Below are 15,207 nucleotides of genomic sequence, written 5' to 3'. Positions count from 1 at the left end.
CACGTTCACACTGGAGGAGGGGCAGGAGTAGCGCCAGCCACTGGAAGAGGCACGTGGCCATCACGTTGTCGAAGAGCCCACCGGGGTAGGGGGGGACACGCAGACTCTGCTACACTGCGGCCAGGGCGCTCCCGGGCGCGAAGTAGAGGCGGCCGGGCAGAATCTGTTGCGCAGCAGCAAACTGGACACGATCCCGGGCGCTGGGCGCTCCGAGGATCCGGCTGCCCGCGGACACGGTCTAATCGTCGGTGCCAGGAAGTGATTCGCAGCTCGGCTTCTGCACGAGTCCCTGCTGCTGGGGCGCCTGCCCCGCGCCCGCCTCCCCCGGCAGCCAGGCCGCTTGCAAATGGCTTCGTCTTCCGAGGAGGACTTTCCGCGTTGCCCGCTATGCCAGGAGCTGTGCGGCCCGACTCGCCGCCCGCAGATCCTGCCCTGCCTGCATGCCGTCTGCTGCCAGTGCCTGGAGGCGCAGCGCCCAGCCGGGGCCGCGTTCCCCGCGCCCGAGCTGCGTTGCCCCCGCTGCGAGCAGAAGGCGACGCTCCCGGAGCTGCCCTCCTCCAGCTTCCTCATGGGCAAGCTGCAGGAGGCGGTGGAGGCCGTCGCCGAGGAGCAGAACCACAGCGGCGGGAGCCCCACTCCCCTCCCGCTGCAGCAGCGGGAGCGTTGGTCCAGCAGGGACTCGTCCCCCGCCTCCACCTCTGCGGCCTCCCCGGCCCCGGCCCCGGCCCCGGCCCCGACTCCCTACGGCGGGGGCGTCCTGGCCCCGCTGCTGCTCGGGTGGCCGCAAACCCGGCAGGACGAGCCCTCCTGCAGCTCCTGGAACGAGGGCAACGCTGCCACCTTCAGCTGCCTGGACTGGCCGGAGCTCCTGGGCGCCAGCTACATGCAGGCGCCGCGGGGCGTCAGCCGCACCATGGACCACGTCATCGAGCGCTTCGGCCGGGCTCCCGACCCCGAGCCAGCCGCCCGGACACCCGCCGCCGCCGCCGCCGCCGCCGCCGCCGCAGCGCCCGACGGAATCTTCGCCTTCTCGGACGGGGCCAGCTACTGCCAGCATCACACTGACGAGGTGAGCCCTGCCGGCGCCTTGGCAACTCGGGGCTGCCTCTTCCTTCCCGCTCGCCCTGGCCCCCTCCTGCCCCCCTGCTCTCGGGGAGCTGCCTTCGAACCTACCCCCGCCGGGCTCAGGTGTGCGCCGGCCGCCCGCCCGCTCGCCCTTCTCCCCGCTGGGTGCCCTTGCGGGGCGCCGGGTTCCCTCCGCCTGTACCCGGCCAGGGCTCGCCCCAGCCGGCGGGTCCCCTCTCCTCTCCCTTAGGCTGGCGATCGCCGTTAGCCCTTGCAAATACCCCGGGGCGGATTTCCCATCAGAATCAGGAGTGGAAGAGCAAAGTGTCTCTTGTGTAACGCTGGCTACGGCAAACTCCGAGAGCATCTTTGCATTCAGAACCAGCAGTTCGGGATGGGCCTGAAAGCCGGGTGAGCCTTAGGTTTCTGAGGAAGAACTTGAGTCCTGGTTGACAGGGAGAATTGCTGGTTTGCTTTCGACTGTCCTGTTCGGGAGGTTCCCGTCTCAACTGCCCCCTCCTGCCTTGAGCAAAGGGCGGGGGAGAGAGGAGATCTAACCCTTCTACTTCCATTTGGTGTCAGTTGTTTCTAGTCCCCATGAGGGTGGTTTGATTTGTGTAAGAGCGCTAGCTGTAAACTATTACAGTCTCATTGGCGCTGAACCACTAAAAGTCCCACCAATGTTCTCAACAGTTCACTTGGGATTGTAAAGGTTTCTATTTCAGAGGAAGAAGTATTGACTTTAGGATCTAACATCTATTTTTCCTAACCTAAAAGTAGGTGAAAAGTTGTCATGGGGTCCATTGCTTCCTTCAGAAGATGGTGGTGCATTTTTTAAATTTTTGTGTTTGTGGTGGGGAAATTAGTACACATAAACAAAGAGTGTAATTGTGAATCTGCCTTCTGGTCAGACCTGTGAGTTGGGGAATGTGTTATCATTTAAAAAAAATGCAGTGTTGTTGTAGCCCTGTGGGTCCCAGGATATTAGAGACAGAAGGTGAGAGAGAGTTTTTATTGGCTCAACTTCTCACCCACCTTGTCTCATTTACTTTTTTGTGGAGGAGAGGGGTGGTTGGGGAGCGGGTGGGGAACATATGCTTTCCACAGCACACACTGCTTTTATAGGCTTAAATAGTTTGAGTAACAGATTCCACTAAAACTTGAAAGCACATATAGTGAAATTAGAAACAGAGTCTTAAAGGGTCCCTGAATCTCAAGTTTATAGCTGATCAGAATTTTGGAATACATGGTAAGCTGGCTTGAAGGGATGAGGTATCATATACTTTTTTCCAATTTTTTTTTCATATCAAAATACTCTGAATGGAATGACAGTAAATTGATAATTGATGTCCCAGTGATGAGATGATATGTGCAGTTAGTTATATGTTGTTTAGGATATCTAACTTGGTCTTGGATCTCTTTTACAAACCCTTGTTCTCAGAGGAGAACATCTTAATATCTGCTCTGGGAATAAGATGCTCTGTGAAATAAAACCCAGTAATAGTTATTTGACATGAGGTGCTTGTTATACCTTTTTTCTTTTTAAGAAAGCTCTGTTTTTTAAGAATCTGATTGGTTTTTTTTTGGTGTCCTAAAAACCCAAGGTGATTGGTCTGTGTTCATCTTGTTTATTCTCAAGCTTCCCCAGGAAAGGGGGTGTAGGGCTGTGGGGGGAAGATATTAGAGGGGAGATAGGGCTCCAAGTGGTCCTCCCGAAATGTTTGTTTGAATCACTAGGTGGTGGCATCATTTACCTAAATACAAGGGAGAATTTGTGCCTTGGGGAAGTTTTAACCTAAGCTGGTAGAAATCAGTCTAGGGGATCTTTCATGTGGGTCCCCACATCTGTACCCCAGAGTTGAGAGTGGGGAAGGAACCCTGACACTGGTATTTGAAGAAGATTTGAATGTAGCTCACAATTGGATACTTTCTTCTATAGTGCCAATAAGGTAAACTAATCACCTGAATAAATGATCTCCACCAACAAACTCAGCACCTTCTCATATTTTACACGCATATAATATATTTTAAAAATCAATATAGTCTGATTGCTCCATTGAAAATGTTAAGGACCTACAAACCCAGCTTTACCACTTGTTTATGACTTAACAGTGGTACTAACTGCCAAATATCTCATAAGTGTAAACTTTCAGGGCCATATTCTCTCTCTTCCCCTCCCCTGGTATATAGAATCATAAAATCTAAGGCCAGACTGGACTTCAAGAGATCATCAATCTGGCCCCTGTGCAGAGACACGACTAAGTAAACCTAGACCATCCCTGACAAATGTTTATTCAACTGGTTTTTAAAAACCTCCAGTGATGGAGATTCTACAGCTTCCCTTTGTAAGCCTGTTCCAGAACCTAAGTATCCTTATAGTTAAAGTTTTTCCTAATATCGAACCTAAATCTCCCTTGCTGCAGATTAAGCCCATTACTTCTCATCTTACCTTCAGTGGACATGGACAGCAATTGATCATCATCCTCTTTGTAACAGTCCTTAACATATTTAAAGACTGGTATCAGGTTCCCTCTGTCATTTTTTCTCAAGACTAAATGTGCCCAGTTTTGTAACCTATCCTCCTAGGCCAGGTTTTCTGAACTTTTCATAATTGTTATTGTTCTCCTCTGGACAATCCAATTTGCCCACATCTTTCCTAAAGTGTGGCGCCCAGAACTGGATGCGGTACTCCAGCTGAGGCCTCACCTATGCTGAGTAGAATTAACAATTCCCTCCCATGTCTTACATACAGTATTGTTGGTAGTGCACTTTAAAATGAGATTTAGCCTTTTTTGCAGCTTCATGTTGTTAACTCATTCAATTTGTGATCCACTGTATCCCCCACATCCTTTTCAGCAGGACTACTGCCTAACCAATTATTTCCCATTTTGTAGTTGTACATTTAATTTTTGCCCTCTTCCTAAGTGTAGTACTTTAACAAAGTGGAGAATATTTAAAAAGAAAATCACTTATTCCTTAACTATCTTTAGAACAGAACAGCCTAGTAATAATTACAAAATCAAGCAGTAAATCCAGTAAAAATACTTCATGTGAACCCTAATTATTAGTATGATTATTTTTCATTAATTTAGGAAGAAAAGGGTATCTTTATCTCCAATTTTCCTTCTCTACACTACCCGCCCCGAACAAGATGGCCGTTTATCTCTGAGGCTATATTCACAAAATATTTGTTCTTAAATTGAGCAACCGTGGATGAATGGGCAGCAGTTAATAATGCTACCATGGCTCAGAGGTCATTCCAAAATCCTATCCGTTAAATTACAATGTGGCAATCTGCCCCTGTCCTTTCATTATCTGTGTATCTTCAAGGGGGCAAAAAATGAAGTTTCAAAGAGGGGAAAAAAATCTTATGCTTCCTGCCCTTATGGTTTTTAAAAACAAGAAAATAACAATTTAAGTGGAAGGCACCCCGAAATGTTACACCCAGTAACAGAACTTTTTGCAAAGCTACATATGTTTGGTTTCAGGGGATGTGGTTGAGTGGGGGAGAACTTGAAATCTTTTGAAACTTGTCTGAGGCAAACATAAAACATAATTCTGTACTTAAAAATGAGATAAAATGAATACATTTTGTCATGATAGAATGCTCTTCTGTAATGGAAGATTAACTTCTTATCCTTCTACAGATTGTGTTTTTACTAATCCAAGATTAGTCATAGTTTTTTAAAATGTATATGATTTCCAATAATCATGATCCAAACCCTTCCGATTTCAGTCTGGTACTCCAGAAATGGGAAGTGGGGGTGGGGTGACCAGATATCCCGATTTTACAGGGACAGTCCCAATTGTTGGGTCTTTTTCTTATATAGACTCCTATTACCCCCCCCCCACTATCCTGATTTTTCACCCTTGCTGTCTTGTCACCCTGTGTGTGGGGCAGCAGATTAGGATGGTCTTTTATATGTGGGTCTCTACAAATTTAGTACATATTTGTCTGCTTGAAAGAGAACCCTTATATGTATCTTTCTACTGGAAGAAAAAACTGGAATCTCTGCTGTGTTGGTGCAAAATCTGTGTTTGTCTGGATCTTAATCCTTCCTGATTAGAATCAATACAAAACCTTATTCTGAGCTACAGTTATCACAGTCCATTAGATTTATTGGGCACAGGGAGCCCTGTTTGGTGGGGTGGGGAAGCAAAATAAACACCACCAAAAACAAGCGAGGGATAGGAAAGTTGGCTGCTGGCCCTGAACCTTGGGGCTAGGTTCAGAGAAGGAGACTGTGAATAATAAATGATGGCAGTCAGTTTTCTGACTCTCTAATTCACTGTGGAATTGGCTGTCAGTGGGCATGGTGCTGTGCTTCTACCCACAGAGCTCCCTTCCGTCACCCAGATAGATCTGGATTCCTTACACTTATGGTAACGAAGGGGACAGGCTGGCCCTCTGATTCTTTGCGAGTACACTGGGGTGTATGCAGACGCTAACGCTCAGATAAATAAAATAACTAGTGCAGCTAAAGTGCCTCTTAATATGTTGCATTATGTTGTATGAAGGTAAAAGAAATAAAACTGAAGTTGTCTCCAAAAGAGTAATGCACTTTTTGCCTTTTCCAACTTGTGCTTAGAGCAGGGATTCTCAAACTTCATTGCACCGTGACCCCCTTCTGACAACAAAAATTACTTACTGACCCCAGGTGTGGGGACTGAAGCCTGAGTCCACCCAAGCCCCACTGCCCTGGGTGGGTGGGAGGACCAAAGCCCCAGGGAGTGGGGAGGAAAGCTGAAGCTCAAGGCTTCAACCCCAGGCCAGGGGGCTGCAACCTGAGTCCTGCTGTCAAGGGCTGAAGCAAGTTTAAGCCAGTCCTGGCAAACCCATTCAAAGGGGGTTGCAACCCACTTTGGGGTCTCGACTCACAATTTGAGACCTGGTGGTTTAGAAGATTCTAGCAGGTCATCTTGAAGTTGGCTGCACTCTATCCTCCTCCAGCTGCCTTTCACTGTCTAGCCATCTTCATTGCAGAGTGAACATATGTTGAGGTCTTTGAGGGGGAGAGTAGATTTTTTTTTAAAAGCTTAACTTTAAGAAAGGATGGTGGAGCTGGAGTAAGCATGGTCATATTAAGTGGTGGTCCCCCACTGATTCTCTTTCTCTTGTAATTAAATCTAGATTGCAAAGCCTATTGATATATCACTTTAGAACAGCGGTCCCCAACTTTTTTTCCTCATGTCCCCATCCCACCCCGTCTGCGCTCCCTCACTCCCTCCAAGCTGGGGCGAGAAGTGGGATCATGGCTCTGGGGAAGAGGGGGGACACGAATGGGGTAAGGGCCTGCGGCTGCAGGTGGGAGCAGAGCCGAGACTGGGGCCCCAGGTATGGGGCGGCATCTGGGGCCTGGGCCCAGGCTGGGAGTGGGGCTGAGTGACGCTCCCTGGATGGAATGCAAACATGCAAACAGGTACTGGTAGTGAATAAATACAGGATATGGCATATACAGAGTTTCACTCTGGAGTGAATGTGGGTTTGGGATTTAGTTTAGGTTTATTAACCAACATGATTCCATTTGTCTTAAAAACGTGGACAGGCTAATCTTTAAATTCTGTAACTAACTTACAATGTACAGTTTCTTATTCCTAATTCCAGCTTCTTCCCAGAAGTTCCACTGACACTGAAAGTGCTGGCTGGCACTGGAGAATTGCCACAGTCCTTGACTTCGACACCACCCTTGGTGATGATGGCAAGCGTTTGCATCCAGTTTGCCTTGTATGTTCTGTCTTGCAAATAGAGAGGATTGTCCTTGGTTTTTTTTTTGCTTGATGTGCCCAGTGCAACAACAGGACAGTAAATTTAAATGGCTCAGAAAGTTTATGCAATGTTTGTATATGCAAGAAAAGTTATCTGAAATGTGCAATAGGTGACATACTCAAATGGGTGAGTGTTGGCAGATGGTTTCCATTCTTGAGAGAGAGGTGGGATGGACATCCTGGTACTGTCTTGTTAAGGGTATGCTTATGTTCATTTTGGTTAAAATGTGGTTTGCAGGGTGCTTATGCATAGGGAAGCAGGCTGTTGCTCACTGCCCTAGAAACATTCTAGAGAAGGTCAGGGGGAGGGGGTGAGCTCAGCATGTGGAATGGAGAACTATGAGCATGTGATAAACAAACCCATATATGGAAAAATTAACTCTGATTGGTTAGAGGTTCATGTTATGTAGGTTGTTATGTAAGTGCCATGTGCTCTAAAATAGCAAGGGGAGAGGCTCCTTGCCGGAGGGACACTGCCTGTTTTTTTGTACCAGGGGCTCTCCTTTTGTTCACATTGAATAAAGCCGTGTTGAATTGAATCAAATCACATCAAATTGAATCGCATCAAAGTCCCTTGATTCTATCCAGCATCAGATTCATTGGGATCCATAAAATCCCAACAATTGCAAAGAAAATAATAACACTTCTATTTTATTCTTGTCCACATATGAGTGGCTGCTTACAAGAGGGATCGCTTTTCCTCTGTAGAAACTGTTGTGAACACTTGGCTTACTACCCGTAATATCACCTCTTATGGTTAAGATACTTGTTTTCTTCTGTGGGTAGCTTAGTGTGTCATACCATTTTTTCCCCCTGTGTCCTTTTCCAGGTGCCGCATCTCTACTGTGACACTTGTTCTGTCCCCATCTGCTGGGAATGCATCACGGGACCACATGTGGGTCATAACTTTCTCTACCTTCAAAGTGTCCTCCAGGATTCTGGAACCCTCACCATTCAACTGCTAGGAGATGCTTATCAAGGGCGCCAGGATATTAAGGTAAGTCACTCATGTGACTAAGGGAATGTTCCCTTTTGTCTTCCAGCTGTGCCTGCTTCTCCAATGTCCCCTGTGTGTGAAGGGCACACACCACCCTCTCTACCCCACCCTCTCCCTTGTTGTACTTGGTGATGTCTTTTCACTATTCAGGAAGGAACTTTCCTGTCAGCAGCAAAGCAAAGGAAATGCCAGCACACTATTCACATTCATCTTTGTCGCATCCTCCTTTCATAAATAGGGACATCAAGCTGTTTCCACGTGAGACTGTGCACAATTTGACTTGTAACTTGTAGGCTCTGTCATAACATATTCCCAGATTTGGACCTTAGCGTCCAAAATATGGGTGTTAGCATGAAAACCTCCAAGCTTAGTTACCAGCTTGGACCTGGTAAAGCTGCCACCACCCAAAAAATTAGAGTGTTCTAGGGCACTCTGGTCCCCCCAACAACCTTCCCTGCGGACCCCAAGACCCAAATTCCTTGAGTCTTATAACAAAGGGGAATAAACCATTTCCCCCCCTTTCTCCCTTCCAAGTGTTCCCTCCCTGGGTTCCTGTAGAGATACACAGAAGCAAGCTCTGTGAATCTAAACAGAGGGATTCCACCCTCTCTATTTCCAGTCATGGAAAACAGAAGTACCGAGAGCTAATCTCTCTTCCCCCCTCACCCAGAGGGAATGCAAAGTCAGGCTAGTAAATCTAACACACACAGATATCCCCCTGACTTCTTCCTCCCACCAATTCCTTGGTGAGCTACAGACTCAATTCCCTGGAGTTCCCCACTAAAGAAAAACTCCAACAGGTCTTAAAAAGAAAGCTTTATGTAAAAAGAAAGAAAATTACATAAAAATGGTCTCTCTGTATTAAGGTGACAAATACAGGGTCAATTGCTTAAAAGAAATATGAATAAACAGCCTTATCCACAAAGAATACAATTTAACACATTCCAGCAACTACACACATGTAAATACAAAAAAACAAACCTATGGTCTTCCTATCTTTGTACTTACAACTTGGAAACAGAAGATTAGAAAAGCAGGAGGCTGAAAAATCCTCTCATAGCCGAGAGAGTACAGGCAGAAGATAAAAGACAAAGAACTCACACACAAACTTCCCTCCACCCAGATTTGAAAAAGTCTTGTTTCCTGATTGGTCCTCTGGTCAGGTGTTTCAGGTTACTTCTTTCCAGGTAAAAGAACATTAACCCTTAGCTATCTGTTTATGACACGCTCCTCAAATTGCAGACAGTGGGGAAACTCACTGGCGGCGATTTCCTCCTAGAACTTTAAAATAAACAGATTAATACAACACATGCACCTTTACATATACCACTAAGTATATAACTAACAGACTTTTACATTTGAAGAACACTTTTTATCTACTGGATTCTGGGAAACTCTCACAGGAGAGTGCATCAGCTACTTTGTTAGAAGCTCCTGAAATGTGCTGAATTTCAAAATCAAAATCTTGGAGAGCTAAACTCCAACTAAGAAGTTTCTTGTTGTTCCCCTTGGCAGTATGAAGCCACTTTAGCGCAGCATGATCAGTTTGTAGCTGGAACCGCCATCCCCAAACATATGGGTGTAGCTTTTCCAGGGTGTACACAATGGCATAGCATTCCTTTTCACTGACTGACCAGTGACTTTCCCTCTCAGACAGTTTCTTGCTGAGAAACACGACAGGATGGAAGTTGTGATCCGTTGCTTCCTGCATGAGAACTACTCCAATACAACACTCAGATGCATCCGTGGTTACTAGGAGTGGCTTGTCAAAGTCTGGGGCCCTGAGCACAGGGTCGGACATGAGCGTTGCCTTAAGTTGGGTAAAGGCCTTTTGACACTCATCAGTCCACTTAACTGCATTTTGCTGGGTCTTTTTGGTCAGGTCGGTCAGTGGGGCAGCGATTTGGCTGTAGTGTGGTACAAATCGCCTGTAGTACCCGGCCAAGCCTAAGAAGGATTGGACCTGTTTCTTTGACCTTGGGACAGGCCACTTTTGGATAGCATCCACCTTGGCCTGTAGGGGGCTTATGGTTCCTCGACCCACCTGGTGTCCCAGATAAGTCACTCTGTTTTGGCCTATTTGACACTTTTTGGCCTTAACAGTTAGTCCGGCCTGCCTGATGCGCTCAAAGACCTTTTCCAGGTGTACTAGGTGTTCGGGCCAGGAGTCTGAAAAAATGGCCACAGCATCGAGGTAGGCAACTGCATATTCTCCCAGTCCTGCTAGTAGACCATCTACCAGCCTCTGGAAGGTGGCGGGTGCATTTTGCAGCCCGAAAGGAAGGACATTAAATTCATACACCCCCGCATGGGTGACGAATGCTGACTTTTCCTTGGCAGGTTCATCTAGCAGTACTTGCCAGTACCCCTTGGTTAAGTCTATTGTAGAGATGAACTTGGCACGTCCCAACTTCTCCAATAGCTCATCGGTTCATGGCATTGGATAGTTGTCCGGACGAGTTACCGCATTTAGCTTACGGTAGTCCACGCAAAAGCGTATTTCCCCATCTGGTTTGGGTACCAGAACCACTGGAGATACTCATGCACTGGTAGATGAGCGGATTATACCCATCTGTAGCATGTTCTGGATCTCCCATTCTATAGCAGCTTGGGCATGAGGAGACACCCGGTAGGGTGGGGTTCTAATGAGGTGAGCATTACCTGTGTCAATGGAGTGGTATGCCCGTTCAGTCCGTTCTGGGGTGGCTGAGAACAATGGGGTGAAGCTAGTGCACAGCTCCTTGATTTGTCGCTGCTGCAGACGTTCCAGGGTGGTTGAGAGGTTCACCTCTTCCACGCCACCGTCTTTTTTCCCTTCGTAGTAGACACCGTCAGGCCACTCAGCATTATCTCCCTGGACTGTAAACTGACAAACCTGTAAGTCTCTGTAATAGAAAGGCTTGAGAGAATTAACATGGTACACTCTGGGCTTTAGTGAGGAATTGGGAAATGCTATGAGGTAGTTCACAGTTCCCAGGCGCTCTTGGACCATGAATGGCCCTTCCCATGATGCTTCTATCTTATCGGCCTGTTGCGCCTTCAAGACCATACCCTGGTCTCCTACCTTGAAGGAACGTTCTCTGGTATGTTTGTCATACCAGGCCTTTTGCTCTTCCTGAGCATCCTTTAGGTTCTCTTTAGCAAGGGCTAAAGAGTGTTGGAGGGTGTTTTGTAGGTTGCTTACAAAGTCCAGAATGTTAGTCCCCGGAGAAGGCGTAAACCCTTCCCATTGCTGCTTCACCAACTGTAATGGCCCCTTAACCTCGTGACCATACACAAGTTCAAACGGTGAAAACTCTAAACTGGGATGTGGTACAGCCCTGTAGGCAAACAGCAACTGCTGCAACACTAGGTCCCAATTATTGGAGTGTTCGTGGACGAATTTACGTATCATGGCCCCCAAAGTTCCATTAAACCTTTCCACCAGGCCATTGTTTTATGGTGGTACGGGGTGGCAACCAAGTGGTTCATCCCATGAGTTTCCCACAGTTCTTTCATGGTCCCTGCCAGGAAATTAGATCCTGAATCTGTAAGGATGTCAGAGGGCCAACCTACCCTGGCAAAAATGTCTGTTAGGGCCAGGCACACAGTGTTAGTCCTGGTGTTGCCTAGAGCTACTGCTTCCAGCCATCGGGTAGCAAAGTCCATGAAAGTCAGTACGTACTGCTTTCCTTTGGGTGTCCTCTGGGAAAGGACCCAGAATATCCACAGCTAGTCGCTGAAATGGGACCTCAATTATGGGGAGTGGCTGGAGAGGGGCCTTGACCTGGTCTTGGGGTTTTCCCACTCTTTGGCATACTTCACAAGACCGGACATACTTGGCAACGTCCTTGCCCATCCCCTCCCAGTGGAAGGACTTCCCCAACTGGTCCTTGGTTCTTTTCACCCCAGCATGGCCACTGGGATGATCATGGGCTAAGCTTAAGAGCTTTCCCTGGTACTTAGTTGGAACCACCAACTGTTTTTTGTGGCTGCCATTCTTCCCGGTGTCCATCAGAAAGAATCTCCTTCTATAAATGTCCTTGGTCTATAACAAACCGGGATCGATTAGAAGAGGTGAGAGGCGGTGGGGTGCTCCGTGCCACCGCCCAAGCTTTCAGAAGGCTCTCATCTGCGTCCTGCTCAGTCTGGAACTGTTCCCTTGACGCTGGGGTCACCAGTTCTTCCTCACCCTGTGGACTTGGGCTTGGTCCCTCTGGAAGCGATGTAGGTGATGGAGTTGTTTCCGTTGCTGGTGAACCGCTCTCTGCTGATGCACCTGAGGGTATTTCAGGCTCTGGCTGAGCCTTTTGGGTATGGCTGTCTGTTGCTTCTGCCAGTTTTGGCTCGCTGGCGCCCTCTGGCGTTGAGTTTGAAGATGTGGTTGCACTTGCTGGTGCTGGTTGCTGTTCCAGTTCCGGGCCTGGGACTGGAGGTGCTGTGGCTGTTTCAGTGGTTGGCATGGAATCTGTGTCCACTACCTCTGTCTGGGTCTCTGGTAACACCGACGGGGCATCTGTGGACAGCTCAGGAACAGAAATGGGTCTGGAAGCTTGCCTGGTTTGGCTGCGTGTAACCATTTCCACTCTCTTGGCCCGCTTTACCTGGTTGGCCAAGTCTTCCCCCAGTAGCATGGGGATAGGATAATTGTCATAGACTGCAAAAGTCCACATTCCTGACCAGCCTTTGTACTGGACAGGCAGTTCAGCTGTAGGCAAGTCTACAGCTTGTGACATGAAGGGGTAAATTGTCACTTGGGCCTTTGGGTTGATGAATTTGGGGTCTATGAAGCATTGGTGGATAGCTGACACTTGTGCCCCCGTGTCTCTCCACGCAGTAAACTTCTTTCCGCCCACTCTCAAATTTTCCCTTCGCTCCAAGGGTATTTGAGAGGCATCTGGGCCTGGGGATCTTTTGGGTGATGGTGGTGTAATGAACTGCACTCGGTTGGCGGTCTTTGGGCAGTTGGCCTTGATATGTCCCAGTTCATTACACTTGAAGTATCTTCCATCTGACTGGTCACAGGGTCGAGGTGAGTTAGTGGAGTCTGGTGAGGTGGAAGAATAGTGTGTCTGTGGCTTTACTTGGCTTGTAGGTGGGTTTTTTGGCTGCCCTCGGTTGTAGGGTTTATGGTCGGTGTGCCCTCTGGGGTATTCGTTCCCCTTGACAGTAGCTTTCTTGCTTTCTGCCACTTCCATCCATCTGTCTCCAATCTCCCTCGCCTCGGTGAGATTTTTGGGTTTTCCATCTTGTATGTACCGTGTTATGTCCTCAGGAACACCATCCAAGAACTGCTCCATTTGTATGAGGAGGTGCAGTTCTTCCAAGAATTTAACATTGTGTCCTGATATCCAGGCCTCATAATTTTTCCCAACGTAGTAGGCGTGTTTGGGAAATGACACATCTGGTGTCCACTTTTGGGTTCTGAAACGCCGACGGGCATGATCCAGGGTTATCCCCATTCTGTATCTGGTCTTGGTTTGAAAAAGTTTTTAGTCGTTCATTTGCTCCTTAGGCATTTCAGCCGCCACCTCTGCTAAAGGTCCACTGAACTGTGCTCTCAATTCTACCATGTACTGGTCTTCAGAGATGCTGTACCCAAGACAGGTTCTTTCAAAATTTTCCAAGAAGGCCTCAGTGTCATCACCTGCCTTCTAGGTGGGAAATTTCTTGGGATGTGGAACCATAATTGGTGAAGGGTTGTTAGGATTGGCTGGAGCCTGTTGCTTAGCCTTTTCCAATTCCAGGGTCTGGCTGTGGGCCTCCCTCTGGAGTTCTATCTGTCTTCTGTGGGCTGCCTCTTCTTCTTCTTGTTTCCTTCTGTGAGCCACCTCTTCTTCTTCTTCTTGTTTTCTTTTGTGGGCTGCCTCTTCCTTGGCTAGTTCTACATTAATTAGTTCTATCCGTTTCTTATGTTCATTTTCTTTGTCTATGGCTTGTTGCCTTGCTCGCTCCTGCCTTAGGCTCTCCTTGGAACTCATGTTTTCTGCTTTCTTGTGCTGAGGTACCCTCTGGTGTTTATTGTCTGAACTGCAGCTTCTCTGTTGCCTCCTGGGGTCTGCCTAGCAACAGTGCCTTTTTCCCTTTCTTCCTCTAGCTAATCTTTTCAATGTAAAGTAAACCAGAAAAACCACTGTATTTGCATGTGTATTGCTGGATACTTGTCTCACAATGGGAGTGCTATTGTGTGACAAAAGACCCGTCATAGTTCCTTAATGGTTCCCTGCTTAATATGCAAGCCAGAAACTGCAAGAGAGAGCAGAGAAAAAAAATTCTCTCTGGCTCCTATTAAAACCAAACTGTTTCTTTCTGCTTAAAAGCCCCTAGCAGAGAAAAGAAAAATATAATATTCCTACTGGCTTCTGGATTCTATCTTTCCCACAAACGCTGCCACCATGTCATAACATATTCCCAGATTTGGACCTTAGCGTCCAAAATATGGGTGTTAGCATGAAAACCTCCAAGCTTAGTTACCAGCTTGGACCTGGTAAAGCTGCCACCACCCAAAAAATTAGAGTGTTTTGGGGCACTCTGGTCCCCCCAACAACCTTCCCTGGGGACCCCAAGACCCAAATTCCTTGAGTCTTATAACAAAGGGGAATAAACCATTTCCCCCCCTTTCTCCCTTCCAAGTGTTCCCTCCCTGGGTTCCTGTAGAGATACACAGAAGCAAGCTCCGTGACTCTAAACAGAGGGATTCCACCCTCTCTATTTCCAGTCATGGAAAACAGAAGTACCGAGAGCTAATCTCTCTTCCCCCCTCACCCAGAGGGAATGCAAAGTCAGGCTAGTAAATCTAACATACACAGATATCCCCCTGACTTCTTCCTCCCATCAATTCCGTGGTGAGCTACAGACTCAATTCCCTGGAGTTCCCCACTAAAGAAAAACTCCAACAGGTCTTAAAAAGAAAGCTTTATGTAAAAAGAAAGAAAATTACATAAAAATGGTCTCTCTGTATTAAGGTGACAAATACAGGGTCAATTGCTTAAAAGAAATATGAATAAACAGCCTTATCCACAAAGAATACAATTTAACACATTCCAGCAACTACACACATGTAAATACAAAAAAAAAACCTATGGTCTTCCTATCTTTGTACTTACAACTTGGAAACAGAAGATTAGAAAAGCAGGAGGCTGAAAAATCCTCTCATAGCCGAGAGAGTACAGGCAGAAGACAAAAGACAAAGAACTCACACACAAACTTCCCTCCACCCAGATTTGAAAAAGTCTTGTTTCCTGATTGGTCTTCTGGTCAGGTGTTTCAGGTTACTTCTTTCCAGGTAAAAGAACATTAACCCTTAGCTATCTGTTTATGACAGGCTCAAAGTTCTGCTCTTGTAGAGCTATCTTGTTTTGGAGGTGGCACATGCCTCATTGCTGCTGTATAGCTGCCAA

The 15,207-nt window shown here is 47.2% G+C and overlaps 1 protein-coding gene across 1 annotated transcript in view; it reads left to right on the top strand.

The window, feature by feature from the left end:
* Positions 1-346: 346 nt before the first annotated feature.
* The window catches only part of LOC115643589 (E3 ubiquitin-protein ligase TRIM71-like), a 39,106-nt gene continuing 24,245 nt past the window's right edge, over positions 347-15,207 (top strand). Inside the window, exons 1-2 of the mRNA XM_030547602.1 lie at positions 347-1,069; positions 7,661-7,828. Of these exons, the coding sequence (XP_030403462.1) occupies positions 347-1,069; positions 7,661-7,828 (891 nt within the window). The remainder of the gene's footprint in view (positions 1,070-7,660; positions 7,829-15,207) is intronic.

The sequence above is a fragment of the Gopherus evgoodei genome, unplaced genomic scaffold (genome assembly GCF_007399415.2).
Source record: "Gopherus evgoodei ecotype Sinaloan lineage unplaced genomic scaffold, rGopEvg1_v1.p scaffold_63_arrow_ctg1, whole genome shotgun sequence".
In the NCBI taxonomy this organism is placed as follows: Eukaryota; Metazoa; Chordata; order Testudines; family Testudinidae; genus Gopherus; species Gopherus evgoodei.
Note: the sequence above shows the minus strand (reverse complement) of the source record. Positions and strands in the feature narration are given on the sequence as shown.